Source organism: Manacus vitellinus, unplaced genomic scaffold (genome assembly GCF_001715985.3).
Source record: "Manacus vitellinus isolate BGI_N305 unplaced genomic scaffold, ASM171598v3 scaffold_32_pilon, whole genome shotgun sequence".
Taxonomy (NCBI): domain Eukaryota; kingdom Metazoa; phylum Chordata; class Aves; order Passeriformes; family Pipridae; genus Manacus; species Manacus vitellinus.
Window position 1 is genome coordinate 8,275,367 of NW_021940460.1, and position 15,687 is coordinate 8,291,053.

At 49.4% G+C, this 15,687-nt stretch overlaps 2 protein-coding genes across 2 annotated transcripts in view; one reads left to right on the forward strand and one right to left on the reverse strand.

The window, feature by feature from the left end:
* Positions 1-2,677, reverse strand: part of TLCD3A (TLC domain containing 3A) — a 5,584-nt gene extending 2,907 nt beyond the window's left edge. The window contains exons 1-3 of the mRNA XM_029961297.1: positions 2,597-2,677; positions 309-522; positions 74-194 (exon numbers count right to left, since the gene is read on the reverse strand). Coding sequence (XP_029817157.1) covers positions 74-194; positions 309-522; positions 2,597-2,655 — 394 coding nt within the window. The 5' untranslated portion in view covers positions 2,656-2,677. The remainder of the gene's footprint in view (positions 1-73; positions 195-308; positions 523-2,596) is intronic.
* Positions 2,678-8,070: 5,393 nt separating this feature from the next.
* The window catches only part of VPS53 (VPS53 subunit of GARP complex), a 60,116-nt gene continuing 52,499 nt past the window's right edge, over positions 8,071-15,687 (forward strand). Inside the window, exon 1 of the mRNA XM_025895541.2 lies at positions 8,071-8,095. The gene's annotated coding sequence lies outside the window, so the exon portion shown is untranslated. The remainder of the gene's footprint in view (positions 8,096-15,687) is intronic.

Below are 15,687 nucleotides of genomic sequence, written 5' to 3' on the forward strand. Positions count from 1 at the left end.
GACCTCTGGCCCAGCTGCTGCATGAACAGAGGCTGATGGAGCCTGGGTACAAACTGCTGTGGGGTTCCCAGACCTGAGCCCTGTCCCTGCTCGCCTACCTGCATGAGGATTTTGCCCAGGGATACGAAAGGCGTGCTTAGCTCTGCTGTGAAGATGCAGCCCACGAAGAAGTCCCCCAGCTCTCCCCTGAAGTGCTGTAAAAGAAAGGCAGCAGTGAGAACAGGGCCCTCCAGGGAGGTGACTGGGAGTCAACACCCAGCATCTCCAGGGGGTCATGGGCTCCTGCAGCAGCCGTGCCCAGCCCTTACCTGGGTGATGGGGGTGAGCACGATGAGGATGAAGAGGTGGTGGGTCACCATCAGCCGCTCCTGCAGGAGGAAGCTCCACACGCTGGCCAGCGAGTGCTTCTTCTCTGCGATTCCCTTTTCCAGGCTCTTGTGCCAGTGGCAGAGGTACATGACATAGATGTCATAAGTCATGTAGGGAACGAGGACCCAGATGTACTCCACGGCCAGCCAGTGCCTAGGGGAGGAGCAGCACACACAGGGGCATTGCAAGGGCTACGAGCACCTCACGATGCTCTGGAAGGAGGAGAAGAGAGTGTTTAGGTCTGAAATGGCAGCAGCGGGTTTTGAAGCTGATGGCAAACTGAAAGGGGGGAAATTTTAACTCCATTTGGCTCAGCAGGTACAGACTGTCCCAGGGAAAAGGTACCTGGTACGTGTAGAGGACGACTTGGCACTGGCCCTGCTTCCCCCTGGGTTGTGCCAGGCACCAAGCTCAGCCTGGCCAAGCACAAACACAGCACTAATGAGGAGCCTGATTAGCCCCACAGCCAAGTAGCTGCTGCATGGGCCAGGGGCACAGCACCCCTCAGGATCCAGCACCAAACTGATGCCTTTCCAGCAGGTGATCTTCCCTAAGCCTTGAGACCGCCAGAGCTGGTGCCTGGTGGGGGAGGAAGGGGAAATTCTGATCCTGGCTCCCTCCTGCCTGCCAAGCCACGTCAGCTGGCTGCCTAACCCGGGGAGGGTTTGGAAAGCTCATGGAGAACTCAGAGTTAACTGGCTATGCCTGGTCTGGAGTTCGGAGAGTGAGGCGCAAAATATCCAATACAAGCAATAAACCCCCAAGAGGCGTTTGTCAGTTGGGAAATAATTGCAGGCAGCTGCCTGTTCCCAAAGCATGTCGGAATCCCAGTTGCACAATCTGGGCAGCAGCAAGCCCTGCTCTGCAGGGACTCCAGCCTCCTTAAAAAGTCCTGAGTTGAAATCACACTGATTAAAAAAAAAACCCAAAACCACCCCACGCTGTTGCTTAAAGAAACGTAGCTTGGGGCTCGAATAAAACTGTTTTTGCTCTCCTGCCATTCCAAGGAAAATTCTGTTGCACGCGTTCCCGCTCCAGATAGAAAGATGTCAGTGATGTAAAGCGAGGAGGGCAAGCGATTGTGTTTGCAAAACTTGCCCAGGGCTTTGGAGGGCAATTACGGCTCAGGCAATATAATGATTGTCTGCCTCTGTAAATAAACTGGCAGTTTTACTGCAACCTTTGTGATGGTTCCTGGCGCGCTGTCTCGCTGTCATTCTCCGAGGCCTTCCCTGCTGAGCACTGGGCTCTATTTCCTCCAGATTCAAAGAAAATCTAGGTCTCTGCCCACAAAGTGTTCGCACAGAGCCACTGGCCTTGAGAACACCCGGGCAAGCAGACAGCTCTGGGGGGAAGGAGGGCTGCTGGTAGCGCCTTCCGTCTCTGTGGCTCTGGGCTTCATCATCTGCCTTATCTATCCAGCAGAAGTTTTATTTTAGAGCAAAAAGGTAACTCACAGACTGCCTGGGTTAAGCAGGGCTGAGCAACCTGGATAGATCTCACTATCTAGAGCAAGGCAGGACATATCTGTGTATTAAAAACAAGTCTGCAATGACCGACGGGGCAGCCCTTCCTAAAAATCAGTGTGTGACAGTCAAATTCCAGCTCAGCATAATTATATTCTTCCCTCCTACGATCTTCTCTGCTAGTCTGGATAATAGCTCTGTTTTTAAGTCTTCTGACCCAGATTACACTATCACTCTCCTCCTGAGAGCCACTTATTGGCAGTTTATCTCGGAGCATTCAGGACAAGGCAACAGGATTTTCTTTCAGAGCAAACTCCGTTCTGATTTTCTCATTTCTGGACTCCTTCAGAATCCCTTTGGCACGGAGAAGACACTGCACCTCTAAAATCAGTTCTCGCTACGTCTGCTTGACTCGGTAGTGATTTCAGCTTCCAGCAAGGAGACTCCCTACTCCTTTAGAGCTGATGATGTCTATATTTTTTGCTCACACACAGCCTGTGTTACAGCCCATCCTGTGGAGGAGACTGTGCTGGCAGAGCAGCCCCCTGTCTGAGCACTCGGAACAAGCTGGTGCCGTGGAGGGGGGGTGTACAGCCAGCACATTGCCCAACCCTTCACACAAAGTGGAGGAAAGGGGAGCATGAAACTGGTTTTCCTCTCCCCTTTGTACGTGCAAGCCTTTGGCATAAAACATTCCAGCCCTGCAGCTGACCGGGCACATCCTCTGCGTGTTCCCCGAGGGACAGTGGGCGCTGGGTTACCTGTCGTACACCACGTTCTTGCAGCTGAGGATAACCGTGATCCCCGACACTGTGGCCATCGTGGCTTGGACCGTTGACACCAGCCTGAAACCGAGAGAGAGGAAACAGGTCACTCCAAACGTGACCCCAGAAGGGCTGAGGCACAGGGCTGGCACCAGGAGAGCTGGGAGCACTTAAACACCCACTCCATGCACACCCCAGGAGTGTGACACACCACAGCGAGGGGTGGCCGTGCCAGCGCTGCCTGCCGGGGACAGGCTTCTTGCCAGAACAGAGAGGGGGTTCTTGCCACGTCTCATCCCTTCCACCCCCCGTTCCCCGTGGGCAGAAGGAGCGATGCACTGGAGCATCCCCGCTCCGACAGCGGGTAGCACAGCGCGGGGGGTACGGCCGGGCAGGGCTGCCCGTGCTCGGGGGGATGCCCACCCTCGGGGGCTGCCTATGCTCGGGGAAAGCCCGTCCTCGTGGAATGCCCACCTTCAGGGGCTGCCCACCCTCGCGGGGCTGCTCCGGCCACCGGCCCCTGCTCCCCTCGCGGGATCTGGGCTCGGGACAGCCGGGGTCCGGCCCCCAGAGCGTCGCGGGCTTGGGCATCCCCGGATGCAGGCTCTCGGTGCTCCTGGCCCGCCCGGATCGCTGCCGTCCCGCCTCCCGGTGTGGGTACCGGCGCGTTGTCCCCCGCGGTGCGCTGTCCCCTCCCGCCGTGCCACCCTACCTGCCGCCTGCAGCAGGATGCGGTCCTGAGGCTCCATCCGGGGCGGCCCAGCGCTAGCAACCGATGCCAGAGACGAGAGCCCCCGGAAGAGGCGGAGCGAGGGCCAGCGTCCGCCACATGGGCGAGCGCCTGGGCTCCCGCCGCCGCTTGTCAACAGCCGGCGGCGGCGAGGGCCCGGGGCGGCTCGCTCAGTTCGGCTCCGGCTCAGCTCCGCATTGGATGGAATCGCGCTCAGCTCACTCACTTGGAATCGATCGGCTCAGCCCTCAGCTCGCTTAATTGGATCGCGCGATCGATCGGCTCGCTCGGCTCCGCTCGGCTCGTCTCGGCCGCCTCTCATTCCGGCCAGTACTCGGCTCCCATCGGCTCGTCAGTCCGTCCGGCCCGCCGCCGCCGGGACTCGCCCCGCTCCGCGGCGGAGCCCGCGCACCCGCAGGCACAACCCCCCTCGCGAGAACCACGCCCATATAGGCACCGCCCGCCCACAGGCCCCACCCCTCAGCGCGGCGGAAGCGCGCCGCCATGGAGGAGACGAGCCGAGCTGGAGCCGGACTGGAGCCGGATCGCTTGGAACTGCGCCCGCCGTGCAGGCGGCCAGTCGAGCAGGTGCGCCGGACGGTCCCCCCGTGAGGGGGCAGCTGTGGGGGCGCGGCCTGGGGCCGCTCGGTGAGGGCCTGGGGCCGGGCGAGTCCCCGCCGCGCTCTCCGGGCCTTCCCCGCTGCTGGGCCCGGGGAGCCCCGGGCAGAGCCCCGTCAGCCCCGGTTGGGCTCGGACCCCCGGGTCCGAGGTGCTCGGGCCTGTGCTGAGCGTGTCCCCCCCACGTCCCCATCGCTGACAGGCGGCTCTGCGGCAGCGCAGGGCTCTGTCGCTGGTTGCAGGCGCGTTCCGTGGTGTGTGAAGCACCTCAGTGCTCTCGGATGCTTGTGGCTCAGTGGAGGTCAGGGTAATCTGAATGGCTTGGCTTGATTTGTGGCTGATACACAGGAGGGTGTTTGGGCACTGGAACAGGCTCCCCAGGGCAGTGGTCACCCAGGTGTGTTTGGACAACGCTCTCAGCACGTGGTGGGATTGTTGGGGCTGGGCTGGGATCGTTGGGGTGTCCTGTGCAGGGCCAGGAGTTGGACTAGATGATGCTTAGGATATTCTGTGATTCTGTGTTCAGCCCAAGTCCTCCAGGCTTCCCTGAAACCCTTTGTGGCACTTGAAACCTTTCAAAATCCCATGAGAACCCAGGGTGAAACCATGTCTCTTGTCCTCTGTGAGCCTGCACTGCCTGCAGCCAACCCTTCCATCCTAAAAGCTCTTTGCTGTAGCAGAAGTCTGTGGGCAGCAGCAGCAGCTGTCTCACAAAGTATCACGAAGATAAGTTTTTTCATTGTTTTGAATGTTGAGGCTTGTGGCTCACTTCTCATGGCTCTCCCTTGAAGAATTAGGGCAGACCCTGGGAGCTGGCACAGCATCCCAAGTGAGCACCAGGACGGGGGGAAGGCAGTAGAGCTGTAGGCAGATATTCACATCCTGAGCAAGGGGAGATGTTGAGGATGACACCACCTCCTGCCTTCCATCACCTCCTCACTGGCACTTCTCAACCTAATAACATTGTTGTTCCTTTGAGTGTTCCTTAATCAGCTTTGGGCAAAGCCTGCCCAGTTGTGGTTCAGTGAGCAGAGCTGGCTCAGCTGACCTGCCTGAAGCAGGGTGGGGAGCACAGGCAGGCTGGTGCTCCACCAAACCTGGTGTAGTATTTCTGATTAATGGGTTGTGACAAACTCCTGGGAGTGACAACTCCTTCAGCTGCTCCAGCTGCCTGCAGCACTGATCTCTATCTGCAGTTTGAGTGGAGCTCCTTACCAACCTTTATCTTCCATCTCACCTCTTGTTTCATCTGCTCTTAATACTTGTGGGGGTTTGGGATTTGTGGAGTGTATCTGACAAGGCTGGGTGTGATGCTGCAGCTGTGCTCTTACCATGGGCTGACGTCAGAGCACCTTCCTCACTCAGCACAGCCTCATCCTTGTGCATGTTTAGCTGCTGCCTGCTTCTCCTTGGCCACAGGAGTGACTGGGAAAGCTGCCCAAGAGGGCTGGTTCAGGGACCCATTCCACTTGACCGGGTTGCTCCATGCCCAGTCCAGCCTGGCCTTGAACACTTCCAGGGATGGGGCATCCACAACTTTAGTGTGGTAGGAGGGAAGGGAAAGCTCCACATTTTAGTCTGTGGGGACAGAAAGCAAAGCCTGGCAGCCACATTTGTATAATTTGAGTTTCTTCTGAGGAGAGATGGGATCTGTTTGCACCACAGCTGCTCTTTTCCCATGAGTAGGAACAATCATTCAGCAGATTCTTGTTCTCCTCCTCTTCTGTGAAATGTGGCAAACCCAAGTCTCCAGAGAACTTGTACAACCACTTCTTAATTCTTCACGTTTCCTATTACAAGGCTGTGAAAAGCAAATCATCTGTCTGTCACCACCGGGCCTTGCAAAGCCCAGGCCAAGAGAAGGGCAGAGCCTCAGTGCTGGAGTTTGTTCCCAGACAACAGCAAAAGCTTCAGGATGGTTTGGGATACAAGATTAATGGCTCGTGTGTCCTGGGAATTCCTTGATGGATTGTGCCAGGGCTATATGTGGAAGCATGTGTGTAAGTTATCTGTGTTTATCCAGGCTGATAACCACAGGAATTTTGGTAGGTCAGAGACCTGCAGAGCACGTGGCTGCTCTACTCCTGGGCAGAGGCCTGGCCACTTGTTAGAACAATGTGAGATGCAATCAGAAGTGGGTGCTGAAGTAATTAGAAGTGGTAGATAGTGTGTAGAGTTACAGAAATTATCAGTGGTTGTTGATTCTGTTTGTTTTCCTCCCTCTCTTCAGGTGTTTCCCAGCCAAGATCCACTGGACAGAGCAGATTTCAATGCTGTGGAGTATATTAATGCTCTCTTTCCCACTGAGCAAGTAAGTAGTGCTCCAAGTACAGCCCTCTCAGACTCTACTTTCATACTTTTTACTATCAGGTTTTACTTTCACCCTTTACTCTTGGGGTAACCTGATAGTAGATGACCAAAGGTGTGTTTAAACCTGTACCTAAACCTTTTCTTTTAAAGAGTAACACAGCTAATAAGGCTATAACAATAATTGCTTCTTAAATTTGCATCTCACAAGGTTTGCTGTCGTTATGTAGTCTCTTTCCACCCAGAGTGCTTGCTGCAGTAAGGGTCCTGCTTTGATCTTAGAAGTAAATTAGTTTCTGTGTAGATGTTTCTCCTGCAGTAAATGTCATAATTCACTGCGTGTTAATCATTGCTGAGTTCTCAGGGGTTTCAGCCAAATCAGGCAGGTGTTGCCTTTTGCAGGAGAGTCATTCATGTTTGAACCATTGTTTCTTTTGAGATTTAAAGAATGAGGTTACTGTGGGCTCATATCTGCACTTTGTCTTCCCCACATCGGCCCCGGGGGGAGTTCTGGACTAACATATTGCGAAAAAGAGATGTTTCTGCAGCTAAAGATTGTGTTAGGGGTGTGTGGCTCTGCAAGAGGGTCTCTGCCCAGGAAAGGCAAAGGCTCTGTCCCCATCCCCACTGCCCACTGGAGGTCACTGTCACACGGCTTTTGGGAGCAGTTCTGCTGACAAAGGACAAGGCAGAGCTCAGGGATAGGGGCAGGCAGGAGCCTTGGCCTGGCCTGTCTTTTGCTGCTCTTTGTGATGTAGCAGAGATGCAGCTGAGTTGTTGTGTGTCTCAGTTCCTCCACCTGTAAAACAAAGCCATTGCTCTCCTCTTTGTCAAGAGCCACAAGGGGTGCAGTGTTCAGGATCACAGCTGACATATATCTTTGTAAAACATCCGCCATTTCACTTCTCTCTGATTTTTTTTTTCTTCATATTCTAGTCTTTGGCAAACATCGATGAAGTTGTGAACAAAATCAGATTGAAAATAAGGTAAGTATTTCTCTGTTTCATTGTGTCTCTGGTTGTCACTGAGACTACATAAATGCAGCCTTTGCACTGTAGCTGATAGGAATTAATTTGCTTGAAAGGCATGAGTAGGCTCAGCCTCAAGGCCAATAGTGGTACCTTTATTATAATTCTTTATATTTCACCTGTATTGTACAATACATGCCCTTCATGTTATTTTAGCTGATGAGTTGCAAAGTGCAGCTTTGAAAAAAAAAAAAAGATGAATCAAAAAGTACCAAATCTTTCCAGATTTTAGAACAGTTTGAAGACTGAGAGAACAAACTGCCCAGAAGACTCAACTGCCATGAATTTATGTTTCGTGATGCTAAAATATCAATTGTAAAACTCATGTATTTTTTAATTGGCAGTATTGGTCCTATAAGTACAAAATAGATATAAGAGGGCAGGAAATGCTTAGATTTCCTGTGCAGTCTGACATTACCAACCTGCAGTGTTTTAAACAGCACTTTAATATGTGGAAAGCTGAAATGCAAACAGACAAGGCAGAGCTGACAATATTGCTTAAAGGAGGAGAACTGCAAGAAGCCCTGATTGAATTAAGAAATTGATTTTTATTTTTGCAACAGGAGTTTTTAAATGATATAAGATAATGATGTCCAACAGAGAGGGGAGGGGGCAAAAAGTGAGTTTATCATTGGTAGCATTGGTTTTTTTATTTAAAATTGGTTCTGTAGCTGTCAGGGTTCCCACAGTTGTTTGGGTCAGGCACAGAGAGACTGAGTTTGGCATTCTTGGGTTCTTTTTTCCAGGAGGTTGGATGACAACATTCGAACTGTGGTGAGAGGACAGACCAACGTGGGACAGGATGGCAGGCAGGTATGTGCATCTCACCTCTGGTAATGCCAGGGGTTCTTATCTTGGGATGATGAATTGAGGAATAGCCCTGGCAGGCAGAAACCTTCTCCTGTAGTTAGTGAGATGTTTCTGTGCCTCTTACACTGAACTGCTGCTCTGACCTGCTTTCCCATCACCCTCCGAAGGGAAGGGAATGAAGGATTGATTTAAAGATCAAAAGCAGAACCAGGAAGCCTATGGTCGTGCCACTCTGAAGCTAATGATAAAATGAGCAGCATTAAATAGGTACAAGTACATTTGCTCCTGGGTAGGGATCAATAAAAGGCTATTTGGCTTTTCACTAAGTTGTTTGCTGAGTATCCTGAGTTGTTGGTCGCTGTGCTGATGACTGGCTGCCACTTCTTCTTGCTTCTCCTCTTCAGCTCTTGGGTTTTTATTGTCTTTTACTTGTGTTTGCTGGGAGTACAGTATTGATCAGCACAGCCATGGCTGCAGGGGTTGTGAGTTCTGAGCTTGGCTTTGCTGATTTTGAGGTATCACCTGGTATGACTGTATTTCATGTGTCTGTTGTGGTTTAGACCAGGAATGTTGAACCTTGAACCGTCAGTCCTACTTCTTTCCTCAGTGACTTTTGAATACCAGATTTAAGACTAGTTTGCTGGGATGGGGTAGTCACTCCCTCACCAGCAAGGCTGGCTGTATTTTCCACCTCTCACTGTCATAGCAATTGGTATCTATTTCTAATCCCACCTTTGCCACAGTCCGTGACCTCGAGTGAATTATTTAACCTGTTTATGCTTTTGTATTGCTTTAGAAAAACATGGGAGATGCTCATCTCTCCCAGCAGAAGTAGTTTAATCATGGTTGCCTGAGTACTGCTATTAAACTGGGGATGTGCTTGGGATGTGGCATACCTGGGAGTGGTGCTGCCTGTAATTACTGTGCAGGGGCGAGACAAGAAATCAACTGGGGAGGCAATTACAGAAGTTGAGGAGGGAGTGGAAACTAGTGCAGTACTTGGAGAGTTTGTGTATGATTGGAAAGCTGGTGCTGTTGTAGCCTTTTGGGCCCATTTGAGGGGATAAAATTGGAGAAGACCACACAAGAGAAGAGCTGTGGGTGAGACTTGCCCCGAGTGCCTCAGGACCTGCAGAAAAGGATGAACGTGGGGAGAGATGAACACAAACAGTGCCATGGGCAGCTGTGCCCCTGGGATGACAGGAGTGTCTCTGTGCTGTGGAGATTGGCAAGGTTTGTTTAGAGCTTTGTCCTATGTCTGTGCTTTCTCACTCTTTAATCCCTTTGAAGTTCTCCAAAGCATGTACAGATGGACCTGGACAGTGTCCTGCTCTGAAGTACCAGGGAGGCAGAGCTGTCTGTGCTGCCCTTTGTTAGTTTGGTTGTGATGGAACAATTAAACTCCTGATTAAGTAAAAACCTTAAAATGTGCATGTGTGTGTCCACGCAGGACGTATTTTAAGTAGCCTAGAGTTGTAGTTAATTGCAAACATTCCTATATTTACCTGTGAATTTTCCCATTTTCCCTCACTTTACTGCTTTGCAAGGTAGAAGCAAACTTAAAGACAGATGCCAGAGCTTGCAGTTGCAGTATTCCTGAATATTCCCTGGGCTGAGGCCAGCAATCTCCCAGGAGTGTTACTATTGTTTTTTACTTCTTGAGATCTTAACAACCACTGGAACCATTCAATTATTTTAAAGTGTTAGTTCTCTGGGAACAAAAATACTTTGAAATGCCGTGAGCTTTTTCTTTCTATGTTTCTAACCCAAACCCACCATTTCATACCTGTACATGCATCTCACATGTGAATTGCTGGAACCAGGCTGTTGGAGTGGCAGGACTTGGGTGGATCTTGAAGGTTAAAGCAGTAAAGGAGCATCAGCAAACTCAGGCCTTGCATGTGAGCTGGTCACAGGGACGTGCAGCAAAGAAGGTACTGGGGAATGCTTGAATTGCATGTCATTTTGAGATGGAATTTCATATTTGCCTCCCCACAAGGAAAGGAAACCTAGAAGAAACATTTTCTGTTCCTGTCCCCCCTGCACTGTATTCCCCGAGTTGTGTATCCTGTGTGCTGTCTGGGGGAGTGAGGCAGCCCTTTTCACATGACCACCCTGTTGATACCCGATTGTGGGGGTGACAACCTTGTTTTTCAGCTTCAGCTGCCTGTTCCTGTGCTGAAAAGTGCCTTTGTTTTACCAGCATATTCTCAGGGGAATCAAGGCCACTTGGAAATGTTTTCATAGAGCAAGAGGCCCGGCGTCTCTCAGTTGGAGAGGAAAGGTTTTATTTTCCAGTGCATGCTAAGAAATTGTTTTGAAACAACTGAAAACAAGGTGCTGTTAAGGCAAGTCAGTGCTGTGCTTATTTACCTTTTCTGGTAATAGTTTGTAGTTTGGTCTTATGTTAAAATTAGGTTATTTCTTCTACTGATCTTATATTCTTATTAAATTTGTATCCTCAAGACCAGTATTTCCCTGCAAAATTTGATTGACATATACACGTGGATAAATAATGTCATCCTGTGAGCCTCTCCCTTAGGAAGCCCAGGATGAAGATCATTATTGCACTTTATCATAATAACCTCAACTGCAAACCACCCTTGATTAACAAGGAAATGGTTGGCAACCAGCTTTTGCAAGAGGTTTGAAACAAAGCTTAAAACCAGCCACAGCAATAAGTTTAATTCAATCTTTTCCCATTTGTAACTCTTTACCATAAGAGATGTCTGTAGCCTGTAGTGCACAGTACTTGCAGCAGATTGGCTTTTGGAAAAGCCAAAACTTTGTGGAAAATTCCTGTCTTTTGATTTCCCTCCCTTGACACACTGAGACCCAAGAGGAACACTGCAATCCATTGTCTGCTTGAAAGCACGTGCTGTAAATAAAAGTGCATTTAAACTCTTGATTTTGTAGCTGCTTGAATTTCAGTGGGAGCTCAGGATCCTGTGTATTTGAGATTGGGCCTGGAAGGTGTTTTGTGAAAGCCCCTTCAGTCACATTCTCTCCTAAAAACCCACGATACAAATGGTAATCAGCGTTTGCAAGCGTTGGCTGACTGTATTGAGCTAGAGGAGGTGTCCTTGTCTGATGAGTAAATAACAGTTTGAATAAACATCCTTTCAGTCTCTGACTTCCTTCCAAAGGAAACATAAACCTTGGATGCAGTGGCAAAGAAAAAAGATTCTTGTTTAAGTCAAAGCAGTCCAGGAGGGGGTTTCCTGCTGAGACCCTGCCCATGCTGATTGCCATCCCTGCTGCCCTCGCAGGTGAGGGAGCACCGTGTGCTTCAGGAAACACTCACCTTGCCTTTCCCATCTCCTGTCGGCAGTAACTGCCCAAGAGGGGTTGGAAATCTTGTGCAGGCAATTGATTCAAGTGCTTGTTGGGACCTGGGACCTACCATCAACCCACCCAATCTCTTTTTTTTTGATGATGTGTTAGAGACCAGGGATCCAGGCATGTTCCTAGAAGACAAGCCAAGGGTGTTAGCCTTTGACAACCTGTTTTCTTTTTGGAGAAGGGACCATTTACCAACTGAGCCCAGCAAAGAGCTTTCCTTCTCTTGTGGAGGAGCCTTGAAAGCTGCACCTTCCCAGCTGTCCAGGAGAGGGGAGCCCAGCCTTGGTTTTGAGACCAGGATGGCGTTTTGCTGATAATTGATGGCGAGGGAGCGCTGCCAGCAGAGACATGTCTGAATAGTGCTGCATGTTATTCTCCCAGTCAGAGCAATCTAAATCCCAGTCAGACCCATGTGTAGCATGCAGCTATGGAAATGTTCTCTCCATGCTCCTTAAGGAAAAGGAGACCTTGGGGATAGAAAGCTTAGCATCCTAATTGCAGATCCAGCCACTGCGCTCCCTGTGATGGAGACTCCTGTCCCATCTGTCTGGTAGCATGGCAGGGATAATGTGCCCCACTGTCCACTGTGATGATGGAGCAGGCCTTTGAGGTGAATTGTACTTAGGGGATGGATGTAAGAGTAGCTTTTTATAGTCTATCAGCTTTTAAACTGTTTCCCAAATATGCACGTGTTCGTATAATTTAGTAGTGAGGTGTCTGAAAAAGCAGATTCTGAACCTAAAAATGAAGGCGATCAAATAGATGTGGCCCCAACAGAGTTATTTAAGCAGCTCCCAAGACAGGAATGCTCCCTTCTCCACAAAGCATAATGTTTCCCAGTTCAAAGCATCTGCCTTTTTGAAATTTTGCCCTAGAATTTCCTCCAAATGCAAAAGCCTTAAAATAGTCTGGCTCATTTGGCTTCCCCTTCCTGGTGCGATGTTTCAGTAAAATCTGCAGACAATACCCTGAACCTCAGAAATTATCTCACTAATGATCCTTTTATGGGAGGAAACAACAGCCGTGGGTGGAACATTCCTCTGCAGGGCGTAACAAAATTTTCCTTGGGAGTCCCAGACTTGGACTATTTTGGATGCCTTGGGAGAGGCTGGGAATGCAGGAGCTGCTGCGGTTCAGTTGTAACAGTTTCTGGGGAGCCAGTGGTATCCGATTTTTCCTCTGCAAGGTTTTTCTCAGAGCTGCTGCTGAACTGAGAGTGTGGGCTGACCTTGCTAAGAGCTGCAGTCCAGTTGTGGCATAATTTCCTCTCTGCCCTAGGGTGTAGTATAAAAAGTTCCCATAGATTTTTCCGCCGAGCGTTTAACACGCTCCGTACGGTTTGATGTGTCACTCTTTAGTTGTGTTTATTGCTAAAGCTTCTGCATGGACTGGCTGTAATTTTTTTGACAGTTGCTGACATGCCTTTACTGGTTGTTTGGCTGAAGCTACTGCATCTATCAGGCTTTTGTCCTTGTAGTAAGTAGCCTCTGCCTTTGCTGCTGGTTTAACCCATGACAGTAACTGTGCAACCAGGACAGGGTGCCTGAGTGGGTAATGGTGAGGTAGCTTCATCTGATATCCATTTTGGAAAGAATCAAGAGTTCAAAAGGAGTCCCAAGATCCCAAATGGATTTGTGGCTTTATAGTTTGAATCTAGAAAAAAAAAAGTACTTCTTTGTTATCTCAGTTATCTCTGGTCCATCTTTGCCTTCCTGCCCCGTGTGCACATTTGCATTAAGTAGATGACTGAAATTGCATCAGTAAGGACTATTTAAAAGGAAAACTTGGTTTATTGCTTAGTGTCTCTGACTGCATTAGAGTCTGGCTCAATAAGTGCTAGAACAAAGTTAAGTGTTAACTAGAAGAGCAAATGGATGTGTCTGGGCTGGGAAAAGCCTTGGATGTTTATCATGGCTGGAGATACTGGCTGATAACTTGGATTGCTTTAGTTGGCTCCTTCTTCATTTTACTCCATGAGAACAGGGATATATTTTCTTTTTCATAGCTCCAGCAGTACAAGAAAAGAGATGGCAGCTGCTGTGGTTAAATAACAGGAATATATCCTTGGTGCCCAGCCTGAACCAGACGGTTCAGTTGGCCATCCCATCCTTTGGTAGCCAGTGCTGTCCTTTCTCCTGGAATGTGAAAATAAACATCTGGGCTCTGCAGCTGTGGGGAGACTCTAACTGCATGCCCTGCCCTGTGTGTGCTGCAGTGCCTGGCAGTGTTTAAGCCTGTGGAAGGAGGAGGATGTGTCTGGCAGAGAAAAATGCCCACAGGTTGTGGATTTGACAAGGTCGTAGATGGAAGTATGCTAAATACTTTTTGGGGTTTTTTATTTTAAATAGAGATCAGGAAACACTTTGCAGAATCAATATAGGGAGGAAGAAAGAGATGAAGATGGACAGTGAGCAGAAGAAGGGAGTGATGCAGGTGCTGCACGTGGCAGAGAGTAGTGGGAGTGTGGTCCCGCCCTGCTCAGGGGCTCATCCTGGTTACTGGAGTTCAGAGAGCAGCGTCCTGAGCCGCAGGGCAGCTGGTGGATGGTGTCACTGGAGTCAGCAGCTTGTCCTCCCCAGCTCCATGTGGGCTGAGTTACAGGCAGTGTCAGCCTGGCAGGCAGGGAGGTGATTTTGTGCCCTGTTTGCATGAACATGCTTAATAAGCAGCACTGTTGCTTCAGCCGCTCCCCTTCCCTCCACCTGTTTGTGTGGAGGTGGCTTTTCTGACTGCAGGTTGTGTTTCACACTGAACTAAGGTAGTCAGTGCTTGCAGATCTCCTACCACAGGCACTTGTCTGTCTATTTATTTATTTATTTATGCATATGCTGAGTTCCAGCCATCAGATTGCAGTGTTGCTTCCTTGGCCACAGTGCCCAGGTTTGGCTCACGTGGCTGGTGTTGAAGTGTCCCTGCTGCTGAGACAGCATTGACTGTCATAAACTCTTAATAACTAATTAAACCTATGTTTCTAAAATATTTGGGGAGCTCTTTGTGTCACAACCCCGATGTTGTAAGCACCATCTTTCAGTTATATTCATTCTCTCCTGCCTGGCTAAGCTTTATCTCCTGGGTTTTTTTATGAATTGGTCATTATTCTGAAATATGAACATATGAAATATGACTAGTGTTAGATTTCAATACATTTTAAGATGGTGAATGGATTGGGATTAAATATTGCATCTTAAGCTGTGTGATTTTATATATTTTATGAAAAGTCATGCCACAGATCCTGTAAGACTCCAGCTGAGTGATTAAAGTCCCATAATACTCTTTTGTAACCAATGAATAATAAGCAGGAGTTGAGCTGCCAAAATAAATCAAAAGCGAGTTTCATTCAGAGCCATTTCCCTAGTGAATTGTGACAGTTGGACAATGTCCTTCCCTCCTAGAGACACGATGAGCTTTTCTAGCCTAGAACATGTTCAGTGAACAGGGTTTCAGGTGAATGGCATGCCAGGAAGAAATAGTGCTGTTGATTCTCATTCTGGCATCACTTTTACCATCTGCTGCAAAGCCTGGTTCAAGGCAGCAGCAAGTCTGAGCTTGACCTTGCCTTGTGCTTCAGAGTGGAGGTGCCTGTCGCTGTCCTGCAGCCTGGGGCTGGGAACAGGGCCGTGTTTGTGCTGGCAAGAGGCAGGTGTTGGTGCTGGTGGTGTCCAAGGCAGTGCAAGCTGCAGAGTAACCACCAGGCTGTGCACAGCCAGTCCTGTGTGGGTTTGATGCCAACAAAGCGAGAAACCTGGTCTGAAAATAGAAATCCTGATAATAGGCAGGAGACTGTGTCTTAGTATGGATATTTTTTTTGTTTCCTTTTTTTTGACTTTTATTTTGTTGTGTCACATCATTGGTGTGCATTAATGTTTATTCCAGCTGTGTTGCTTCCGTGCTTACAGCAGGCAAACTGACAGCAGTTCCACTGGGAAATGCCTGCTTGGAGGGTTCCCGGTAGGGTTGTCCATTCCACCCACTTATATCTTCCCTTTAAGGTCTCAACCTGTGCTGGTTTTGGCTGGGGTACAGAGAGAGCCATTGTGAAGAAAATTAACTCTACCCCAGCCCAAACCAGCACACAACCTGAAGATAAGTTCATCTTGCAAAATCTGATGCAACTCGAGTGGTTGCTAAACTTACCGCACGGAAATCAAGCGGGGCTCTGATATTGCAAATACCCCTGACTGCAGTGTGCAAACCCATCAGCAGACAAATCAGCTGGAATCCCTCAGTGATTGACAGACTCCCCAGGTAAATTT